Genomic DNA, 22,970 nt, shown 5'->3' on the forward strand with positions numbered 1-22,970 from the left:
TTTTGGAAAGCCCTTCATCCCTGAATTCAAGGTCAGACCTTGGGAGAAATCATTGACCCGTCTTGACTCTCTTCCAGTAAGTGTCATGAATCCAAACTCTCCAACAGGCATTTAAAAAAAAATCCTTCTATATACCCAGTGCCTTTTTCCTAGTTTGTCTTTCCTGCAGCAGTCACCTACTCAAGTTCCCCGGTTCACATGTTTATTAGAGAAAAATGACTCTGGTCATCTAAACCCATAAGGTTTCTCCAGCACATAATAGCTTAAGCTCTGAACATCGCATCACTTGCAGCACATGGGTAACTTCCATTACATTTAGACAACACACTGTTGCCAAGAGTAACACATTGTTGCCTAAACAGTTTATGCATTTTGATTTCTGTTTGGAATGAAGATTAATAATAAGGTTTACCTAAAGATTAAGCAAAATGTTTACCTGTCTGTAGCTATGTCACTGGCAATTTGGTGCTTCATTCCTGACCCATTTTTAATAGAATCCTGTCTTGTGAGCCCATGAGATCGACTTTTCTCCACTGCAGGTACAGATAAGTCACCTGAGGGTCCTTGGAAGTGGGCCTGTTCATGAAGCTTTGCTTTCTTCTCCTGAGGCGCCTCCTCATTCCTCAGTCCTCGAAAAACCTTTGGGTCAGGTTGCTGTGATGTATGAGATCCACTATTATAAAACCATGCTCCTGATTTAGTGAGGATTTCTTGTTGTTTTCGGCACAAATTACATACCCACATAACCTGCACACAAATACATGGGGGAAAAGAAATTAGTGCTTCCAAAAATTACACGAAAAGACAGACAAAAATTCAAATCAACAAAAACAAAATTATACTGTTTTCTTTCTGAAGTTAAAAGATAAATAAGAAAGAGCTCTGTAATTCATTAAAAAACATATACTCTCTTTTAATTTTATCAGAATAATTTCAATAAAAGACAAAATATATTGACAGTGAAAAAAATACTAAAGTAGAGAGAAAATTGTTAGTTGTTTAAAGTACGTGGGCATGCTATAAAATGCAGAAAATAGATTTTGAGACTAGGAAGACTGGGTCCAAATGTCAACATCAAAAAGAAATTTGACAACCTTCAACAACATACTAAATCATATATATAAAATGTTGGGACTAGAGCAATAGCACAATGGATAGGAGATTTGTCTTGAATGCGGCTAATTGGGATGATCCCCGGCATCCCATATGGTATCCTGAGCATGCAAGGAGTAATTTCTGAGCAAAGATCCAGGAGTAATCCCTGAGCCTTGCCAGGTGTGGCCCAAAATCAAAAATAAAAAATTTGTTTCTCATTTAAAATATGGTACTAGGGATGTTAAAATATATTTCATTATGGTTTTGAGACCTAGACATTAGAAATAACTTATATTAAATTAAATAACTTTGCACAAAGCCTGGTATGTCATTAATCTTCAATAAAACCTGTGGAAAATTTTATCGATTCTCCATTAAGAAAAAAATGAGCAATAAATTGCTTATTATTTATTATAGGAAACTGCTAAAAACACATAACAGTTACCATTTTAACAATTTTTAAATACATAGTTCAGAAATGTTTATTCACATTACTGTGAAAAAAAATCTCCAAAACATGTTCATTTTTCTTTTTTTTTTTTTTTTGTGGTTTTTGGGTCACACCCGACAGTGCTCAGGGGTTATTCCTGGCTCCATGCTCAGAAATTGCTCCTGGCAGGCACGGGGGACCATATGGAACGCCGGGATTCGAACCGATGACCTTCTGCATGAAAGGCAAATGCCTTACCTCCATGCTATCTCTCCGGCCCCAACATGTTCATTTTCTAAAACTCAAAAGCTGCACACGTGAAAAAGCAATTCTACTTTTATCCCTGTTCTCAACTCCCAGTTGATTTTTCTTTTGTTTAGGAGCTATACCTGGGAGAGCTCAGGGGCTATTCCTGGCTCTGATCTTATGAGTGACTTTCACCAGAATTCAAAGGTTCATATGCTGTGCTGTGTACTGAACTGAGGCTAGTCACGTGAACAGTAAGCACATGACTTCCTGTGCTACTTCCCTGGCCCTACACTTGATTTCTTTCATAGAGACACCAGAAATCTTAGAATATGATATTCAATTAATATTTGTATAGCTAGAAAACCTTCACTCTCTTCTAAAAAAATCCTTCCAAGTCGTCAGAATAAAAAGTATTTATGAAATAAAAGATGAGTTGAGTTCATTTTTCAGGTGAGTGTTTTGTTTTGCTTTGCTCTTACATAGCTCTCCAGATTACTAAACACTGGTTCTCATAGTTTAAATAGCCATTTACATAATTGAAGTGAAAGTCAAAATACTTTAAACTGATAAAACAGTATCCTTATAAAATATTACAAGTTTTGCTTATCGGAAAAATTATTCCAGTTTATGTTTTCACAGTCAATATCATACAACACTGAATCTGACAACTGTTTATTACTTTGCTAGGCTAGAGACATAGGTCAATGAGTAAGGCATTTGCCTTGTATGCAGTTGACCAGGATTAAGCTCTAAGTTCTGCTAGGTATGGCCCCAAAATAAACAAACTAAAAAAAAAAAAAAAAACCTGGAAAAATAGTACAAGGTGGTTTCCTTGTATGAAGCCAAAATGGCTTGACCTGGCATCCAATATGGACCCCTGGTCCCCACCAAGAGTAGTCCCTGACTGTAGAGCCAGGAGTAAACCTTGAGCACTGCCAAACTATATACAAAAACCAAAAATAATATATTTTAATGCATATTAACTCAAACTATTTTGATACCCTTCAAAGGAAAATAACAGAATATTTCATGTTCTTGTTTTGTGCTAAATTATAGATTGGGCTCATGGACTCACAGACTTTTCCCTGAAGTTACCAGGCACAGCTCATTTTAGATGGAGTAAAAAAAACTCATATTCAATTTTCTAGAATTGAAAAAACAGTGTTTGTTTGTTGTCAGAAAGAGACCTTATATCTTATCTTTTTCTGTGTGTAAGATATATAAGATGTTTTAATCACTGCTCTGCCTCCTTGGTTATAACTGTTATGGATGGTACACAGGACAGGTGCTCCATCTGTAGGTGTAAAATATTGAGGAATGCTGCACTAGAAGAGGGTATATAAGATTTATTTATATAAGATTTATGTTTCATTGATTTTATACAGAATGAGTCAACAATAACTTGGATATGACCCTTGGGAGTGGATGCCAAGAAGTGCCCAGGGGTCCCTCAAGGAGGTATGTAGCATCCTGACTTCATGATTCAGTGTTTGACTCAGTTATGCAGTTCTACTCAGGCCCTTGGAGTTATAGATCACCAGAACTTCCTTCCAAGCAGTGCTTGGGCTGTGATGGGGCACCAGGCATGCACTGTAGAAGCCCTTTGTACTATCATCCTACCCTACCTTATTTCCAAAAGGAATCAGGAAAGCATTTTTAATATCAAAATACCAATAACTCACTCAAACTTCCTAGAAATTGCCTCAGAGTCCAAACTTCTTTCAGTTGAAAACATGAACTACAGATATGACAAACCAATCAATCTAAAAAAAATCAAACGCCAGCAACAATTAAAAAAAATAAAACTACAGCTTTTTTCTGCCACCTTGTGACAAATGCAGGTACTGCAGATCCCTTGTTCTCTGAAAATCAAAGGCACACTTAAACTGAAAAACAAACAAACAAACAAACAAAAAAAAAACCCATGAAAATCAATGAAGTTTAGACCAGAGTGGTAGCACAGCGGTAGGGCATTTGCCTTGTACGTGGCCGACCCAAGGACAGATTAGGGTTCAATCCTGGGTTCAATCCCCCAAACTAGAAGCAATTTCTGAGCACAGAGTCAGGAGTAATCACTGAGCACCACCAGGTGTGGACCCAAAGTAAAATAAAATAAAACAAAACAGAGAGAGAGAGAGAGAGAGAGAGAGAGAGAGAGACGATACAGAGACAGAGAGAGAGAGAGACAGAGAGAGACAGAGACAGAGACAGACAGAGAGAGACAGAGACAGAGACAGACAGAGAGACAGAGAGAGACAGAGAGAGAGAGAGAGAGAGAGAGAGAGAGAGAGAGAGAGAGAGAGAGAGAGAAAGAAAATTAATGAAGTCTGAATTTCAACTTTTCTCTTTTACTTGATTTTTTTGGACCACACTCAGCAATGTTCATAAATTACTTCTGATGGGTTGAGGGTGGAAGTTAGGAGAAGTCGTGGAATATTGGGGTCAAACCAGATCAGCAGCATACAAAGCAAGTACCCCACTCACTGTACCATTTTTACTTGATATTTTATGCTAAAATATATGCATGCCACCAGGTCTCTTTCCGACAGCAAACACTGTTTATGCTCTAGAGAGAATATGAGCGTTTGACTCCATCTGGAATGAGCTGTGCCTGGTAACTTCAGGGAAAAGTCTGTGAATCCATGAGCCCAATATCCACTCACTATTATCTCCAGATAACACATATCCATGTGTCATTATTTGTTGCAAAAGAGGGGTTTATATACCATTGTCTAGTGCAGCATTCCTCAAAATTTTACACCTACAGATGAGGCACCCATCCTGTGTACCATCCATAACAGTTATAACCAAGGAGGCAGAGCAGTGATTAAAGCATATGGTGAGATTAGAAGGTGCAAGAGCTGCCCTGCCTACAGTTGCAGACCAAACTGACTCCAGTCCACAGACTGACTATTGAAGACCTAGTCTGTAGGACAGTTTCTCAGCAAGGCATCTTGGAACAGCAGCAGCACATGTGAACTAATTTGTGGTCAAGATTTGCTGGTGTCATCACACACAGATGCAACTAGAAATTCTGAGAAGGGACCCTGAAGCCAGAATTGCTTTTGCTATTTTTTTTTAAGGGGGGAACTTGTGGGTTTGTTAAAGTTGGGAAACTTTAGAGCAGAGTTAAGTCCACCTTGCTTTGCTGAGTACTTTGGGTTATGAGTTACAGTGCTCAGACTCCCCAGATGTCTAAATTCCAAAGAGGCCACGAGCTCAGCACAAATTATTAATGGTATAATAATGGTATCATGTCTACGGTGTCCAAGTGAGAAGATAAAGAAGCACTTGGGCTCTGTCTTCCTTATCTATGACCTCTTGGTGGCTCTGAAGAAAAAAGAAGTGAGCATAAAGCCTGCAGGCTGACCTCTGATGTCGGATCCTCAACACACATTTGTCAAAAATTGACGCTCTTTCCTTACTCAAAGCACTGCCTACAGTGGGGGCTCTTTTCTGACTAGACTTTTTCTAGTCTATTTTTTGGACTATTTTTTGGACTATTCACTCCCTATTCATCTACAATTCAGTAAATCTAATGCACAGACAGAAACTTAACTTATTGAGGACACAGAATACTGTGTCGCAAGCACTAAACAAATGCTTCAGTGAGATGACGTTGGGGGTAAATTCCATATTTCTGAATCAAAATTTAATTAATTGGAGATGAAAATAACAAAGCCTTTGTTAAGGATAACCTATAACTGATTGGGCTAAAGCTAATGTATCATGACAAATGCTGTTAAAAATCTTGTAGAGATATTTATGCTTAGAAGTCACCAGAGCTAGAAGCCTATTCTTTAATGTTGTTATTTCTCACTATTCTCAAAAAATACCTAGACTCAGAATAAGATATATATCCTATTCAAAGTTATCAGGTACTATGTTCATTTCTAAATAAGCCAAGTTTATTATACTAATATTAAAAGATGGGAGGAACACTTTCAAATTATCCAAGCCTGTCTCTATTAGCATGTTTCCATCCACAAATATCCTTGTGGGAATTAAAAAGAGAAAGATAGAAATCTATCTTCCCATTAAAATGATCAATATGATGGCTAAGCTGAATAGTCAAAAGAAAGCAAAACTCAAAACTATGCTTAGCACATTGAAAAGAACTTAAATTCTGCAAAACCTGTGAATGGGCATAATAGAGTAATTGAGAGAAAGAAAGGGTTTTGATTAGAGACTGTGCAAATAATATTGTGAGCTTCCCATTATTGCTGGCATATGCATTTGTTATGAAAGAAAACTCCATTTCCAACCTTCCCTGCCATCCGGGATGGCCATGGAAATCACATGACAATGTGCTAGGCAAAGATTCACCGTGACATCATGTGGGTTATTGCCATCTCTGTTGCTCTCATGTTCTTCTTTCAGGACCCCAAATGACAAATCAGGAGCCCAAATACAGGGAAGCTAATAAGCACAGGAAAAGAGCACTGCTTGACCCTGCTGAGTGGGGTGGGGTGAGGGTGGGGGCCCTGCTTCATTAGGGAAGACGTGAGCTCAGAATGGTTACCTTAAGTAACTGGCTTTTTACAGTGGACTTGCTCTGTTGGGTATGTATCATTAGCACTATCCTGGATGTGACGCTTATGATATTATTTGCATAGTCTCTCATCAAAACCCTTTCTTTCTCTTCACCATACACCACTACAACTCAAACACAGTCAGACTTTCAGGGATAACTCAGGGTCAGCTTTCAGAGACTGTACACCTCCTCCCAGTTCTGCTCAAAATCAGCGAAATGCCACAAAAACCATTTTTTTCTGATAGAGAACCAGTGGTTGCCACTTACCAACTCACCACTGAATACAACGTAGCAATTACACTCTACAAAACGATCAATATTACCTTCACACAGACTTCCATCGAGCTGTACTTTACACACAAAAGTAATTTAGACCATCAATCTCCAATTATCAAAGATGGGAAAATGATTTTTAAACCAAAATTCACTAATTATGTAGACATGACTACAACATTCGCAAGATGTCTAGAATAGGCCAGACACTGCAAACAACTGGTGAATGGGGTCCAATTGACACAGAGTATGGAAGGAGCTGGGTGAGAAAAGATACATGCCTGTGTCCACACAAACACTGCTCTCTCAGGCTACACAACCCTTAGGCTTCTCTTTTCAACATCTGGGCTGCATTGGGGCACAAACAAAGAGAGGAAACCTACAGGGATCTGGAAGCCCAGGGAGGCCAGTAGGCATTACCTCACTGTCCCAGCAGAACAGCAGCACAAGTCAGCACCAGTGAGGACAGCTCACCAACGTGCCTTCCCAGATCCCTTTAAGGGCAGTCTTAGAAAACAGAAGTACCGGTCCAGATCTAAAACAGATCCGGTATCAAACATTTTCTTTAAGCAATTATGAGGTCATTATAATCTCTACATGGGTTACAGACAGGCGTTCATCTAATAACCTGAAACAAGGGGAAAGATTCTCCTAGATGCCCCTGCAAGAGGCAAGATTCAAGCTACACCTCCTGACATCTATCTGCAGGCCAGAAAAGGCAAGAGCAGTTTCAATACAGAACCACTCCAAGCCTCGGTTGTTACAAGCACATCTCTTGTATCTCAGAAATCCCTCACAAAGAAAAGTAGCTTGCTTACTTCATTTTTTGGCTGATTTTCCTCAGCTGCTTAGTAGCTAGTTTTCTGAAAACTGCCCTAAAGTTTAGAGCGCTAAATAATGACTCAAGGTTTGAAATCTCTGTTTTGAATACCATGGCCCCTCAATTCACTGCTTTCCAAGAGGGTCCTGGGTGACGCTGGGGCTCTCAACAGTGCCAGCCAAGGTTGGTTTTGTTGCACTGACTTTTGCACTCATCAGGCTAGACTGGATGGAAGGAGAGTTCTAAGCAGGAGGCCTGGGCAAGATCATGCTGAGTAACGTACTTATCAGATGTGGGGCTAAGACACCCTAAAGGTTCTCTTCCCAAAACCTCAGGTATTGGGATGGGGTGATAATGCAAGAAGATTGAGATATACTTGGCTTATGGAAAGCCTGGGTTTGTTCCCCAGTAGGGGAAGGTCCCCCTTCAGCACCACTAGGAGCAACTCACAAGCAGCACACAGGGAGTAGCTTCTGAGTATCTTTGCGTGAGGCTTCCACACCAAGACAATTGGTCAAGTGCTAGTTGGTGGCACACCGAACATTGCTGCCTCTCAAAACGTGCAGAAATTCAAGTGCTGCAAAGAGTAAAACCTGCCCCTTGGTTCTGACATACACACACCTCCTGCTCCCAGTCAGGAAAGGAGACATTGGCACAAACTGCTGCTGTGTCTGCCTCGCTGTCCCCCTTTTCTCTTTCCCTACTAGAACCAAGCCAGGGAAAGAGATTTTCAGAGATCCTTTTCCCACATCCCTAGCACTTTCCCAGGTACCCTCAAACTTGAAGCAATAAGTTGAGTTTCCTATTTTGGTCACTTCACAGCATCCCAGGAATCAGTCATCCCTGCTCCAAAGGTAAGAGACCAGTTTCAAGGCAATGTTTCTGGCTAGGGGTTGCTGACAACCTCAGCTCAGCTGCACTGCAATTTGGACACTTCAGAGCTGAGGGAATGGTCACCAAATACCAAGCAGGGATCCATCCAGTCAACAGCAGACACATGTTCCAGACAATGCCCATGGCCAGAAAAGGCTGCTTCCTCAATGCTTGGGCTGAGGTATGGAAAAGCTGAAAAAGGAAATGCCCAACCAAGATAAATCTTCAGGGCAAGAGACTAAATTTTTGTCCTTTAACCTGTGGTTCTGGCAAAAAAAAAAAAAAAAAAAAAAATCCCACACATACACATAGCAGTTTAAATGTATTTACAGAACTTAAAAAAAAAAAAAAAAAGCTTAAGAATGTTGGCCTGGGGCCGAAGAGATAGCATGGAGGTAAGGCGTTTGCCTTTCATGCAGGAGGTCATCGGTTTGAATCCTGGTGCCCCATATGGTCCCCCATGCCTGCCAGGAGCAATTTCTGAGCCTGGAGCCAGGAATAACCCCTGAGCACTGCCAGGTGTGACCCCAAAAAAAATAAATAAATAAAAAAGAATGTTGGCCTATATATACCACTCGAGTTGATGCTACTTCCAGAAGCCCTTTTATTAATGCCACATTCAGTTTAGCACAGGATTAAGTGAAGTTGGTAGTAGGAAAAAAATAGCAGAGCCTGAGGAAAATATCAAGAATGAGATTACAAAACAAATATTGGGTGAGAAGAAGCCATCTGTGTGCTCACTTAAAATCAGATTCTGAGGGCTAGAAAGAAAGTACAGCAAGTAAGGGACTTGTCTTGCACACAGCTGGACAACCCAGGTTCAGTCCTCGTCATCCTATGTGGCCAGTTCTACCAGAAATAGTCCCTGAGCATATATGCTAGTCACAGCATTCTGGTATGACTTTTTGCTCACTGCAGAGGCATCAAGAACCAACCTAGAAAGAACACCTTTGCTCTTTGAACAAAAATCATGTTATCACATGATTCCAAGCTGCAAGCAATGAAATTTAAGAATTGAGACAGCTGTTCTACTGAGTACTCCTTCCTTCAACCTGATAAGTGAGCAGTTAAGCTGGAAATTAGAAAAAATACAATATCTGAGCTGCAGCTTCAACTGCTCTATTATTTTCTAATATTATGGATCTATTTCCAGATTTGGATCAGTTGAAATGCCAAATATTCATGAAAAGACAGAAAATCATAATGAAAATGAGAGACAACTAAACTAAAAATACAGTCATCTTACATATGCTATGAAGTCAATAGTACTGAATATATATGTATATATATATACATTGCAATATAACATACAATTTCAAAACCTCAAAACCAAAAACAACCATCACTCAACTTACACTAAAAGCCTCAGGAAAACTATAGAAAATTGGTAAGCTCTACCACTCTGTGTACAAATAAACTTTTAACCTCCCTTCTACTTCCTCTAAACTCTAGTGTTTTTCAGTTCTACGCATTAAGGCATTTTATGTCCTGACATACAACTTAATTTTTAGCACTTTATGATCCTCAATACCACTCATAGCACAAAACACAATGCAGAAAAGTCCTCTGCACTCCTATATTCATTGTAACACAATTCACTATAGTCAGTATCCAGAAACAACCCAAGTGCCAAAGAACAGATATTGAATAAATAAACTATGGTACATCTACACAATGGAATACCAAACAACCATTAGGAAAAATATTGTCATAAAACTTTGTTCATAAATAGAGATGGAGACTATAATGAAGAGTGAAATAAGTCAGAGGGAAAGAGACAGCTATAAATAAAATCTGAAAGGAATGAGAGTTCAGTGAGTTTCGCAAGCCAAAATAAAAAGCATTTTTGTATTCACTAATAATCAATTACAATATCAAATTAAAATTTAGTGATACAAATCACAGAGGAAAATGTGCATGGCAGAGGACTGGCATGAGAAGGAGCATAAATGACAAATCCTCAGTATCTATTTCTTCATGAGCATTTATTTGTTTTTCCATCAAAGTCAGTGAAGCATTTTATAAACTTTCTGTCCTAAGTTTACATTTTACCAAATAATTACAAAAGAGGCTGCAATCCAAAGTGGTCATTCAGAAAACTGTGGGGAAAAAAAGAAAAAGAAAAATGTAATCGTATTGATTGCGATGATTATTATCTAACTTGGAAATGATCCCTTCATGATAAATATTTGGAACTTAAATATGATTTCAATTAATTGCTCAATTTTACATTTTGATTTCTCTAAGGAAGTTGTAAAGAAAAGACAAGGGGAGAGAGAGAGAGAGAGAGAGAGAGAGAGAGAGAGAGAGAGAGAGAGAGAGAGAGAGAGAGAGAGAGAGAGAGAATATATAGCAGCAAGATGAAGGCAGTGAACATTTCTGCAATGATCAAGTTTCCCCACTAGTCAGTGCTGTGGCACTTGGATCAAATGGTTCTTTGCACAGTATATTATTAACCTACTTTTCCCCTAAAAATAAATAACATTTCAGTTTAAAGTACAATAATTTTAATGAATTTTAAGAGAGTTGAAAAAGTACATGACCTTAGGTTACATAATTTTATATTAATGGGAATGATTATCTTCTATTGCAGAGCACTGACTCAAAATTGTTCACTAGTCAGCAATTGATTATTTCTTTTTTTTTTTTTTCCACACCCAGTGGTGCTCAGGGGTTACTACTGGCTCTGTATTCAGGAATTTTTATTGGCAGTGCTCAGGAGACTATATGAGATGTTGGGGATTAAACAGAGGCCAGCCACATGCAAGGCTAGTATCCTACCTGCTGTACTATCTCTTCGGCCCCAGTTGATCATTTTGAAGAACTTACCAATGATACTACATAAATTATATGACAGTAAAGTTATTTCAATCATTTAAAGTAAAATTACAAATTAAAGTAGAAAAATAGCAAGTTGAATTTTTCTTGTATCCATAAGGTTTTATTTAAAATTTAAAACAGAGCATAGTCATTTCTAAAGAGGACATCCTATAAAAAGAAACAACAATTACAGAAAAGTTAACCTGAGCTACAAAAGACAATGTTTTTTTTGCAAAGTGAAGTAAGGTGGCAATGTAAAATAAAGGGCACAACCAACAAACTGCACTAATATAAAAGTCAATAGGCCATCCCAGGGGAGGAGTTTGAATTTGGGGTATTCATAAAATAAACTTTCATTTACCTGCCTTTCAGATTCTCATCAGTAAGCCTTTAAAGCTTTAAGATTAATAGACAAACTAGCTGGGATCCTCCATGATTTCTTCCAGAAATTTCAGGAAGCCCTGGATTCATATTCCTACTATATGGATTCCCTTTTGCAAATTGTGATTCTCATTCCCTGAACTAAAAAATTTAATAACACAAAATCATAACCAGACACCTGACCTACTTTGAAAGTGGGGTTCAATGTAAGGAAAGATCCATCTGGGCATCTAAGACAGACAAACACCATCACATCACTGTGCCAAATTTAAAGTATAGCCTTGAACCTAGGGAAGTGCTCAAAGGAATGAATTCTTCCGAACAGCATGCTTCCCCAAGCACCAACAAGGAAGAAAAGCCCCCAAGTACCTTTCAGGTGTGGCCCAATCAATCAAGCTGAAGAAAAGCATCGCCTTATATCTAGGAGTGAGTGTACTATATTTCAAGTTACTTTCAAAAAGCAGAGCCAGGCCTAAATTTGAACAGGCCTCCCCCTCAAAATTGCTTCATCCACAGTCCTAATTGTGGCAATTAATAGCTTGACTCTCCATCCTTCTCCAAGTTTGCCATGACCAAAACTTCAGGTATAATCTTGCCCTCTCTGATCGCACATCTGTTCTATCACAAAAGCTTTTTAGTTCTGCTTCTTTGGGGGAGGGGAGTCCTCACCCAGTGGTGCTCAGGAAGGGTTTACTCTGTAACTCATGCGAACATACGTGGTACCAGGGAATTAAACCAAGTTGTTGCATGCAAGCAAAATGTTCTACTCATTACTATCTCTCCAGCTGTTTGTCGGTTTGAGACATAAAATACAGACTGTCAGACACTTGCTTTGCACACAGCTGATGTTGATTTGATTCCTGGCACTATACGTAATCCCCTGAGTATCGCCAGGAGTGATTCCTAAGCCAATTTGAGCACCTCTGGAAGTGGCCCAAAAGCCAACAACAAATAAGCAAACAAAATAAACTATCTTAATTGTTGGGTGATGGCTAGTATGGTAAACACATGCCTAGCATGTAGGAGACCCTGCATTTATACTCATCTCCCAAATTTCAATGGCTAATAAAATAAACTATCCTAAGAGCCTGCTGATCATATACTCTCTACTGCTTGCAACTTGCTAAACTCTCCGCAGAGTTTAAAAAAAAAGAGCTATGAAGACACTCAAGAAAATGCCATCAGAGAGCTAACCCTTATGGAAAGGGGACTTCGACTGTGAGAGAATGAACTGCTGTAGGAACCCGGAGAACATCTGCCCTTGGGAGGGCAGTGTCAGACACAGTCACAGAAAATCATCACTCTGGAAGCAGCAAAACAGGCGAAGCTAAAGAAAGTGACAAACACCTCAAGCAACAGTACAGCAGGGATGGCATTTGCCTTACAAACAGATACCTGGGTTTGATCCCCGGCACCACCTATGTCCCCTGAGTTCCTCCTGGAGTAATTTCTGAGCTCAAAGTCAGGTTTAAGTCCTGAGCACTAACAGATGGGCCCCTCCCACCAAAAGAGAAAGTTACTGGTATTATAAGAAAACTGATCATTAACATAGGTTATTATCTCAGATATTAGGTATCCTAAGTAGTATCTTAGAATTCACTGACTATTAATTTAAGTTTTATCTTAGCTAATTATACTTAGGTATAATCAATGCATAAGCAATAATCAAGGCTGGCTTTGAAGAGCTTGTACAAATTCATAATGCTAAAGCTAAGAATTCTTACATTACAAGAACAACATCAACAAAAATGAGTACTCTGCTCCACAGGTAAACAGCTAAAAATCATCAGGGAGATGCAAATCAAAACAACGATGAGATACCACCTCACACCCCAGAGAATGGCACACATCACAAAGAATGAGAATAAACAGTGTTGGCGGGGATGTGTAGAGAAAGGAACTCTTATCCACTGCTGGTGGGAATGCTGTCTAGTTCAACCTTTATGGAAAGCGATATGGAGATTCCTCCAAAAACTGGAAATCGAGCTCCCATACGATCCAGCTATACCACTCCTAGGAATATACCCTAGGAACACAAAAATACAATACAAAAACCCCTTCCTTACACCTATATTCATTGCAGCTCTATTTACCATAGCAAGACTCTGGAAACAACCAAGATGCCCTTCAACAGACGAATGGCTAAAGAAACTGTGGTACATATACACAATGGAATATTATGCAGCTATCAGGAGAGATGAAGTCATGAAATTTTCCTATACATGGATGTACATGGAATCTATTATGCTGAGTGAAATAAGTCAGAGAGAGAGAGAAAAACGCAGAATGGTCTCACTCATCTATGGGTTTTAAGAAAAATGAAAGACACCCTTGTAATAATAATTTTCAGACACAAAAGAGAAAAGAGCTGGAAGTTCCAGCTCACCTCAGGAAGCTCACCACAAAGAGTGATGAGTTTAGTTAGAGAAATAACTACATTTTGAACTGTCCTAATATTGAGAATGTATGAGGGAAATGTAGAGCCTGTTTAGGGTACAGGCGGGGGTTGGGTGGGGAGGTGGGAGATTTGGGACTTGGGTGATGGGAATGTTGCACTGGTGATGGGTGGTGTTCCTTTTATGACTGAAACCCAAACACAATCATGTATGTAATCAAGGTGTTTAAATAAAAAAAAATTATGCATTAAAAAAAAAAAAAAACAGCTAAAAACAGATGCTAACTGGTAAAGTCCATGGGTACAATTTTATTAAACTGTATAGCTGTATTTGTACAGTCCACAACATCACAGTAGGCATTATTCAGCACACTGTGAAAATCTGAGGGTATATAGAAAATCATACAAGGTGAGCAATCAATAAGATATTCCATATCATTTCCCATTTATACTGAAAACAGAATTATTGGTGGAATTAGGCTCCCAGAGACTTGCCTAGTAATTAATTGGTGAAGATAATGCAGAACTATGGTTATCCATATTCTGGTTGTTTTGGGACTGAGGTGGCAGATGTGTTAAGGGCCTGCATGAACAAAACTGAACCAGAGTAATCAATCACAGGAATTTACCCCATGGGTAGTACATATTCTTTCTACCCAAGATTGAGAAACTTGAATCCACAAAGAAACAGCATCCAAAAGTTAAGCTCTAGTGGCTGTATTATATTTCTATCATTAAAATAGGAAATATTTTGATATTTATAATAAAATTATATTTCTTAATTCTAATAAAATTAGTATTTATGCTACTTTAATCAATTGTGAAATGATGACTGAAATCACATTAAAATCATCAAAATTCATTTTATAATGCAAAGTAGTGTAAAACATTTCTAGGAAGATTTTATTTGATAAATATGTTGGCTAAAAATAACTAATTTTCCCTTTAGTCTATGTCCATTAGTTTATGTCCCATATAAAAAAGTAAATATGCGATTCTAAGATATTTATTTAAAATGATTTGAATGTTGTTGGGAGGCAAAATAATTTTATCAGTATAAATGAGGAGTGGCGTGGGTACCTAAAACAAACATTTTCCCAATTCCTTTTTTATACAACTTTACACAAGATATCTCCAGGGACAAAAAGTAAGACTAAATAATTGATTGATAATATTTGCTAAAGTGTGACAGATGAACCACTAATCATTGTGTGGGTCTAGTGTTCTTAGCTCTGGAACAAGCTAAAGGAAATCCTGAGTAGTTAGGTGATGAGTAACTTCAAAGAGATTTTTTTTATTAAAACATTACTACTACACTTGTTTACTAGTATTTCCTCATACAAATAGAAAAATTCAGAGAAATCAATAAATAAAATCCTATTTACACCTTCTTATCATCTGAATAAATGTATCCAATACTTATATCTTTAAATAATAAAGAAATAGGAATGAGAATACAGAGGGCAGGGTACCTGCCTTGCAAGCAATTGACCCAGTTTTGATCCCTGGCACCACATGCAGTTCCCTGAGCGCCAAGGGTGGGCCCAAAACAAACCAAAAAATATTTGAAGATTAGAGAAGTCACAAAGACAGCAAGAGGGCTGTTAGTGCACATGTCTTGATATATCCGAGTTTGACCATCAGTATCACGTGAGCTCTTAGTGTCAGGCTGCCAGATATAGCCCTTGTGGCTGCAGCCCAACTGGGTGTGGTTCTGGACACCCTCCTCCGCCCACCACCCCACCCCACCCCAGCAGCTCAGGTATAATCAGAGCACTGCAGAGCTCGAGCAGCACCAATAGAGCTGGCCCTCAGTCTGGATTGCTGCCAAAGTGGCCAGGATTTGCTAGAGTGGCCCCTGGACCTCTGAGCACTGCTCAGGAGATGAACAAATAAATACATAAGTACATAGAAGTGTATGCTGCTAACATAGGTATTATCTCTGGCACTTCATATGGTCCTCTCAGCCCTGGCAGGACTGATCAGAGCCGAATATTGTAAATCCTATTAAATACTGCTGACTTTGACCCAAAAGACAATTACTTAATTTCTGTACTCTGTTTCATTGATCTGTGTATTTTTATGCCAATACTCTACTCTTTGTAGTAGCTTTATATTAAGTTTGGAAATAAGCAACTTTTGAACTTTATTCTTAAATCCATGTATATATACATTATAATTTATAAATAATGATAAATTATTTATTTATGGATAATTACAAATAATTATAAATCATAAAAGTATGATATATTAATATATATTGTATATTAATATATAATTTTATGATTAAAATTTATAATTTCTAAATAAATACATAGAAGTGTAAAGGAAGTCTCAGGCTCCAAAACTAGGATCTGAAGAGTCATAGGTCTGTAGATCTAGAAGCAAACATTGATGCAGCAAATAATCCACATAGTGAAAGGGGGCAAGAACAGGTTCAGGAATTCCAACAGTCAAGCCAAGAATTCCACCACATAAGCCTTCTGCTCCTAAGAAGCAAGGCAGTTTAGTGGAAAACCAAAGAATGAGCCCTTGCCTTCCTGAAACCTGGGGTTTTATTAGCAAGAACCAGACCACACCCTAGGGTGGAGAAGAAATACCAAGTAGAAAGAGACCTAGTATTCCCATCAGCAGATCACACCCTAGGGTGAATGAATACTGAGTAGGGTAGGACCCAATAATCCAACATAAAAGTATATAAACAAAATATAACTGATGCTGATTCTGGCAACTATAAATAACATTCAGACATGATTTTCCTAATAAAGTTCAAAAGTTGCTTATTTCCAAACTTAATATAAAGCCACAACAAAGAGTAGGGTATTGACATAAAAATATACAGATCAATGAGAGAACCATATGAAGTGCCAGGGATAACACCTATGTTAGCAGCATATAAGGCAAATATCTTACCAAGTGCACTATTTCTCCAGCTTGCCAAGTGATTTTTGATAAGAATGGCAAGACTACTCCATGAAGAAAAGATAATCTTGGCAACAAATAATATTAAGAAAAATCTCCTCTTGCAAAATACAAGGAGGTTAGATGCTTTCTTTACATCAAACACAAAAATTAACTCAAAGTACACTGAAGACCTAAAGACAATACCTACAATTACAGATTTCTAGAATATAACAGAGGGAAAGGCACAGGGCCTGGGGCATAGCATTGAGTTCTTTAATCTGACACCAATGGCACAATCAACGAAAAACATCAAACTGGATTTCATGAAAAAATTTAAATGCTATACACTCAAAAGACATCATCAATGTTATAAAAGAAATGTTTGTAAATTAACATCTGCCTCATACCCATTAGACAGACTACTAAAAAAAGAAACTGGGGCCCGGAGAGATAGCACAGCGGCGTTTGCCTCGCAAACAGCCGATCCAGGACCAAAGGTGGTTGGTTCGAATCCCGGTGTCCCATATGGTTCCCCGTGCCTGCCAGGAGCTATTTCTGAGCAGACAGCCAGGAGTGACCCCTGAGCACCACCAGGTATGGCCAAAAAAAAAAAAAAAGAAGAAACTGGAAATAACAAGTGTTTGCAAACTTGTAGAGAAATTAAAGTCTTGTACAGTGTAAAAATGTAGTTTAGTCACTATAGAAAATGATATGGCAATTCCTCAACAGATTCTCAACGACGTATTATCATATAATCCACCAATTCCTCATCTTAACAGAGAGAATCAGAAAATCGGAAGCAATATTTGTAAGCCCACATTCATGACATTATTCACAGTAGATGAAACATAAAAGCATCAAAAGTTGTCATTGGTAAGTGGGAAAGCAAATATAATATGTGTATGTATACACACAAAAAGATATTACTGAGTTTCAAAAGGAAAAGGATTCTGAGACAGCAGAGAAAATGCAAGAGGTAATGCAACTGGCCTGAATGCAACCAGAGGGGCTACTCCCTGATTCCTGGCATCACATATGGTCCCATGAGCACCATCAGGGGTTTACTTTTGAGAACAGAGCCAGAAACACTGAGAAATATTGGGTATGTGAGAGAAGAGGAGGAGAGGGTAGGGAGAAAGAGGAAGACAAGAAAGGAGATGAGGGGAGGAAAGGAAAAAGACGGGAGGGGAGAGGATGGAAGGGGAGAGGTGGGATCTGGAAGGAGAGGGAGGACAAGAGAGAAGAGGAGGAGATGGAAGGGGGATAGAGGGGAGATAAAGAGGAGACAGGTGAGTTTAGGAAGGGAAGAGAGAAAGATGGGGAGGGGAAGGAACTGGAATTCTGGCATGACATTTACAAGACAAATGAGGCTTGTAAACATAGTGCAAAGTGAGGTAAGTCAGAAAAGGGCAAATGCTGTAAGACCCCCAACTTTATATGAAATACTTTGGTAAAAAAAAATAAACCTCACAGACCAAAAGTAGAATGGCATTTCCATAAACTGGAGAATCAGAGGAAATGGAAACTTACTATTTAATGGGTGTAGGTTTCATAACTTTGGAATAAAAGCTATGAAGGCAGATTCCTGTGACAGCTACCCAACACTTGAAAGCCAATTTTGTTAAACCAAGTTTTTGAGAGAACAGAAAAAATGGGGTGAAGGGAATCCTCAACAATGAATACTCTAGTATGCCACAGTAACTGCATTTCAACAGCAATTAACTGTTTACCATATCCTTTTCTCAAACCAAATATTTTGAAGCAAGTCTGTGGTCCGATTTTTGTGTACCCTGTCTGGGTTCTCCTATGGCTATTTTCAGTGTATTTCTAGTGCATATTACCTTTCTTTTAACTGGCAACTTCCCTGCTTTTTCAGCATCATGATAAGTTCTAATACTAAGCTTGCTGACTTAATAGGAGCCTTGTTTGCTACTACCATGAACTAAATAAGATACCTTCAATATTAAGAAACCTAATGTGCTGACTTTTTTATAAGGCACATAAACAATTCAGCAAATTCTCTTATGATGAATATCTAAAAATAAACACTGCACACAAAAAAATGTGAAGCTAGTGCCCAACACACATCCTGTGTAGCAAGCCCAAGTCCCTGGGGGTCAGTACCTATTCACGGACAGCCTAGCTCAGTTCCTCCGTGGCTGCCGAGCATGAATGTAGAGCTATTCTTAGAGAACCAATTTGGTCAGTTCCCAAGCTGATGGCACTCTGGTGGGCTCTCAGAGAGTCTGGAAGCTGCAAGCCCATGGAAAAGAAGCAATGAACCTGAGTTCCCATTGCCAGTTCTATTTACAGAGATCTACAAGGGAGCCCCAGGCCAGCACATACCCCTCTTTCTCAGGCCCATTTCAATGCAATGCTACCACCCAGTGTAATAAGAACAATCCTCAGAAATGTAACAGATCCCAAGACAGAGTAAGACACTTCTAGAACCAATATTGTCCATGATCAAGAAAATACTCTGATTCAGAAAGTCCTCGATTAGACATAAGGCAAATACTGAACTCTGATCCTTCACACATGCGAATGAGTGAGGGATGCATAAAAAAAAAAAGACAACTACCAATTCATTTGTTGTTGTTTGTTTTGCTTTTGTCTTTGAGCCATATCTGGTGATGTTCAGGGAGTAACTCCTGACTCTTACCCTCAAAAATTACTCCAGGCAGTGCTTGGTGGGGGGGGGGGTGTTACTGGGGATCAAACCCAGGTCTGCCACATACAAGGCAACTGCACTACCCACTGTACTATCTCTCTAGCCTATGACAATCCCACTTGTAATTAAACTGCTCCCTTTTCATTTATAAGTTAACACTCAATGACTAGCCCAAAGCTTGGAAAAACCAGTGTTAGTTGAGGACAAAACCCTGGGCCTAATGCTGCACTCTCACCTTGGAGCATCTAAAAGGACTGACACTTTTTTTTTTTTTTTGGATTTGGGGCCACACCGGTGATGCTCCAGGTTTACTCCTGGCTATGCGCTCAGAAATGGCTCCTGGCTTGGGAAACCATATGGGGATGGAATCACGGTCTGTCCTGGATCAACCATGTGCAAGGAAACGCCCTTCTGCTGAGCCATCGCTCCAGCTCCAGGAGTGACACCATTTTTAAAAACATAAATCATACTAAATTTTAATCCATCGGAACTAAAATTGGAACTCTTTCAACTCTAGTCTTTGTAATACTGCTCCTTTTTATATTTATCTTAATGGAATAGTTGTCTTTTTTTTAATTTCCTCTATATATTTTGAGTTGAAAAGGAAAACATATGTCAGGAAATATTCCAATGGTTCTATAATTCAAATACTTGAAAATAATCATGGACTATCTTTCACATGCACCAAGCAAATGGTGCTTAATAAGGGGCAAAAAAGATCTTCCTAGTCTTTCCTCATGGAGCTGCATCTTATGGGGGCGACACAACATAAGCAAGAAGCCAACTTGTTTCTCAATTCGATTATAGTACCTTTGTGTGCTTTGCCCACAGATGGCACAGAATGAGACAGCAGCTGGCAGAGGAGGAGGGAGGCAATCAGAGGAGGGGCCTCTGCATTGATGACAACCCAGGTATGGGTCTCCCTACCACTGAAACACACTCTAGGTAGAGGAAGAGTATCACAAATATGACAATTCTATCAATATATACCCCCAATTATGATCCTATTTTGAAAAACAGAAGTGACTTATTTAGAACTAAACAAAGTTCTATTAAACAGAAGGAAGAACAACAAATAAGCACAGCCAAAAAAATTCCTTGACCATGGAGACAGGCATTGATGCCCAGGTTATAAAACTCACTCACCATTTAGGTCATGAAATGAGACTATCAAAATTGACATTTTCTGCTCTATAAAATAAATACCATTAAGAAATCAAAAAGATGGGGCCGCGAGGTGGTGCTAGAGGTAAGGTGTCTGCCTTGCAAGTGCTAGCCAAGGAAGGAAGGACCACGGTTCGATCTCCCGGCATCCTATATGGTCCCCCCAAGCCAGGGGCAATTTCTGAGCACTTAGCCAGGAGTAACCCCTGAGAATCAAATGGGTGTGGCCTGAAAAAACAAACAACAAAAAAAAGAAATCAAAAAAGAAGGGGCAGTCAGGGTACAGACCTAGCATGTGTCTGACTCAATACCCAACTCCACAGTCTCATAAGCATCAACAGGTACAGGCCTAGAGGCCCCTGACAATCACATGGGGAGGCCTCAGTACCTCTCAAAGTAGGGCATATATCACCCTTAGGCCCTTGCACAAACCTGACTGGTGGGGAATTAATGGTGTGGACATAGGATCTACCTCCTGAGAAAGCTATGAAGCCCAACATCCCCCCACCTCTCAAAATAAAGAAATAAAAAAAGTTAATTACTGAATAAAAAGCATTCTAAATGCACACAGCTAATACTTATGTCCAGAATTTATAAAGAAATCCTGCAAAAAAAAATCCTGTAAAAGACAGACATGAAATTTTCAAATAGGCAAAGCTGTAATACTCACAGCCAATAAACACTGATGAGATACAGCATCATCTGTTACCAGAGATGGGGAGACACAAGCAAAAACATTTCACACCAGAACCACGGCTGTAACTAGACTGGCAGTACCAAGATACTGATAAGGTTGCAGAGCAACCAGAATTTTCATCGCTTGCCAGTGAAAGTAGAAAACTGCTTGTGAACTTTGAAACCTGACTGTTTGCAATAAAAGTTAAATATATACCTAACTTTTTTGGTCCTTGCGATTTTTCTCCTAGCTATTTATTTGTCCAAGAGAAATGAACGTATGTCCATAAAAAAGACCCACAACAGCTCAACACTGAAAACAGTTTTAGAAAGCAAAACTAATGGAAGACAATAACGTGTACTAAAGGAGGACAATGGCCAAAATGTCACTCAATATGTTCACACAAATGCAGCAGTGGGAATCAAAGGGAACAAACTATTGATAATGATGACAACCTGGACAGACTAGATTGAGAGAATGAAGAAAGGACATCCACAGCTCTACAGCAATGATGTTGGGAAAAGGGAGGCTGAGTTTGGGGGACTAACAGAAATCGGTACAAACGAACTCTGTAGAACTGTAGAAGTAAGAGATATCTTGATAAAAGTGATAGCAACACAGGAATATCCCTAATTATGCAAATTCAGTCAATGATGCTTAAATCTTGTGCATTCTTTAATTAAAATATATTAAATGAATTATGCTAAACTTTTATTTAAGGGAGTTGGGAGACTGGGATTTTGGGCAACATCTGGTGATCCTCAAAGGTTGACTCTTGGGTGATATTTAAAGACCACTACTGAATGCAGGCATTTGGTCCAGCCAACTGACCCACTTCACTGACCCCCAAAATGATTTATGATTTTTTTGGTTTTGGTTTTTGGGCCACACCGGCAGTGCTCAGGGGTTACTCCTGGCTGTCTGCTCAAAAATAGCTCCTGGCAGGCACGGGGGACCATATGAAACACCGGGATTCGAACCAACCACCTTTGGTCCTGGATCGGCTGCTTGCAAGGCAAATGCCACTGTGCTAGCTCTCTGGGCCCATGATTTATTATTTTTAAGGGAAATTAAATAAAATAGCCAGGAAATATTTGTAAAGAAAAGTGGCAATGGGAAGAAACTAGCTCAAGGGGTATAATCATGACCTGGATCAGGGAATCTTTTGATGGAACTGACTCAGAGGGAAGACCACCTTTATCAGTAAATGGTTTAGAATTGTGTGCATAGAAGATAAAAATAAACACAAAACTTCAGTTTTACTTTTTAAAGAGATCAGATATAAAGCACAGAGCTAGAGCAATAATACAGCAGGGAGGGCACTTGCCTTGCACACGGCCAACCCACCTTTGTCCCCAACATTCCAGATAGATTCCTGAGCACCACGGGAGTAATTCCTGAAAGCAAAATCAGGAGTAACCCCTGAGCATTGCTGGATGTAGCTCCTCCAAAGAGAACGATAGCATAATGTATATGTAGATCCCATATGAGGAAAAGGGTACACATTAACATAAAAGAATAAGTAGTCCATAAATAACATTATAGCAAATAACATTATAATATATCCATTTAGATAAATATAAAATGGATTCATATATTTATAGTCATATGACCTATTTCAAAAGTATTTTAAAAACTCTCTCCCTAACCCGCTCCAAAAAGCCTTGAATAAACTACTGAAAAAA

The 22,970-nt window shown here is 39.0% G+C and overlaps 1 protein-coding gene across 2 annotated transcripts in view; it reads right to left on the reverse strand.

Annotated features, from left to right (window-relative positions):
• Window positions 1-22,970, reverse strand: part of RIMS2 (regulating synaptic membrane exocytosis 2) — a 565,766-nt gene that overhangs the window by 407,231 nt on the left and 135,565 nt on the right. The window contains exon 6 of one of the 2 annotated variants that reach the window (XM_049773842.1): window positions 437-747. In XM_049773842.1, the coding sequence (XP_049629799.1) occupies window positions 437-747 (311 nt within the window). Of the gene's footprint in view, window positions 1-436; window positions 748-22,970 lie in introns of those variants that run through there. The other variant, XM_049773835.1, reaches the window with a different exon arrangement.

The sequence above is a fragment of the Suncus etruscus genome, chromosome 5 (genome assembly GCF_024139225.1).
Source record: "Suncus etruscus isolate mSunEtr1 chromosome 5, mSunEtr1.pri.cur, whole genome shotgun sequence".
Taxonomy (NCBI): Eukaryota; Metazoa; Chordata; class Mammalia; order Eulipotyphla; family Soricidae; genus Suncus; species Suncus etruscus.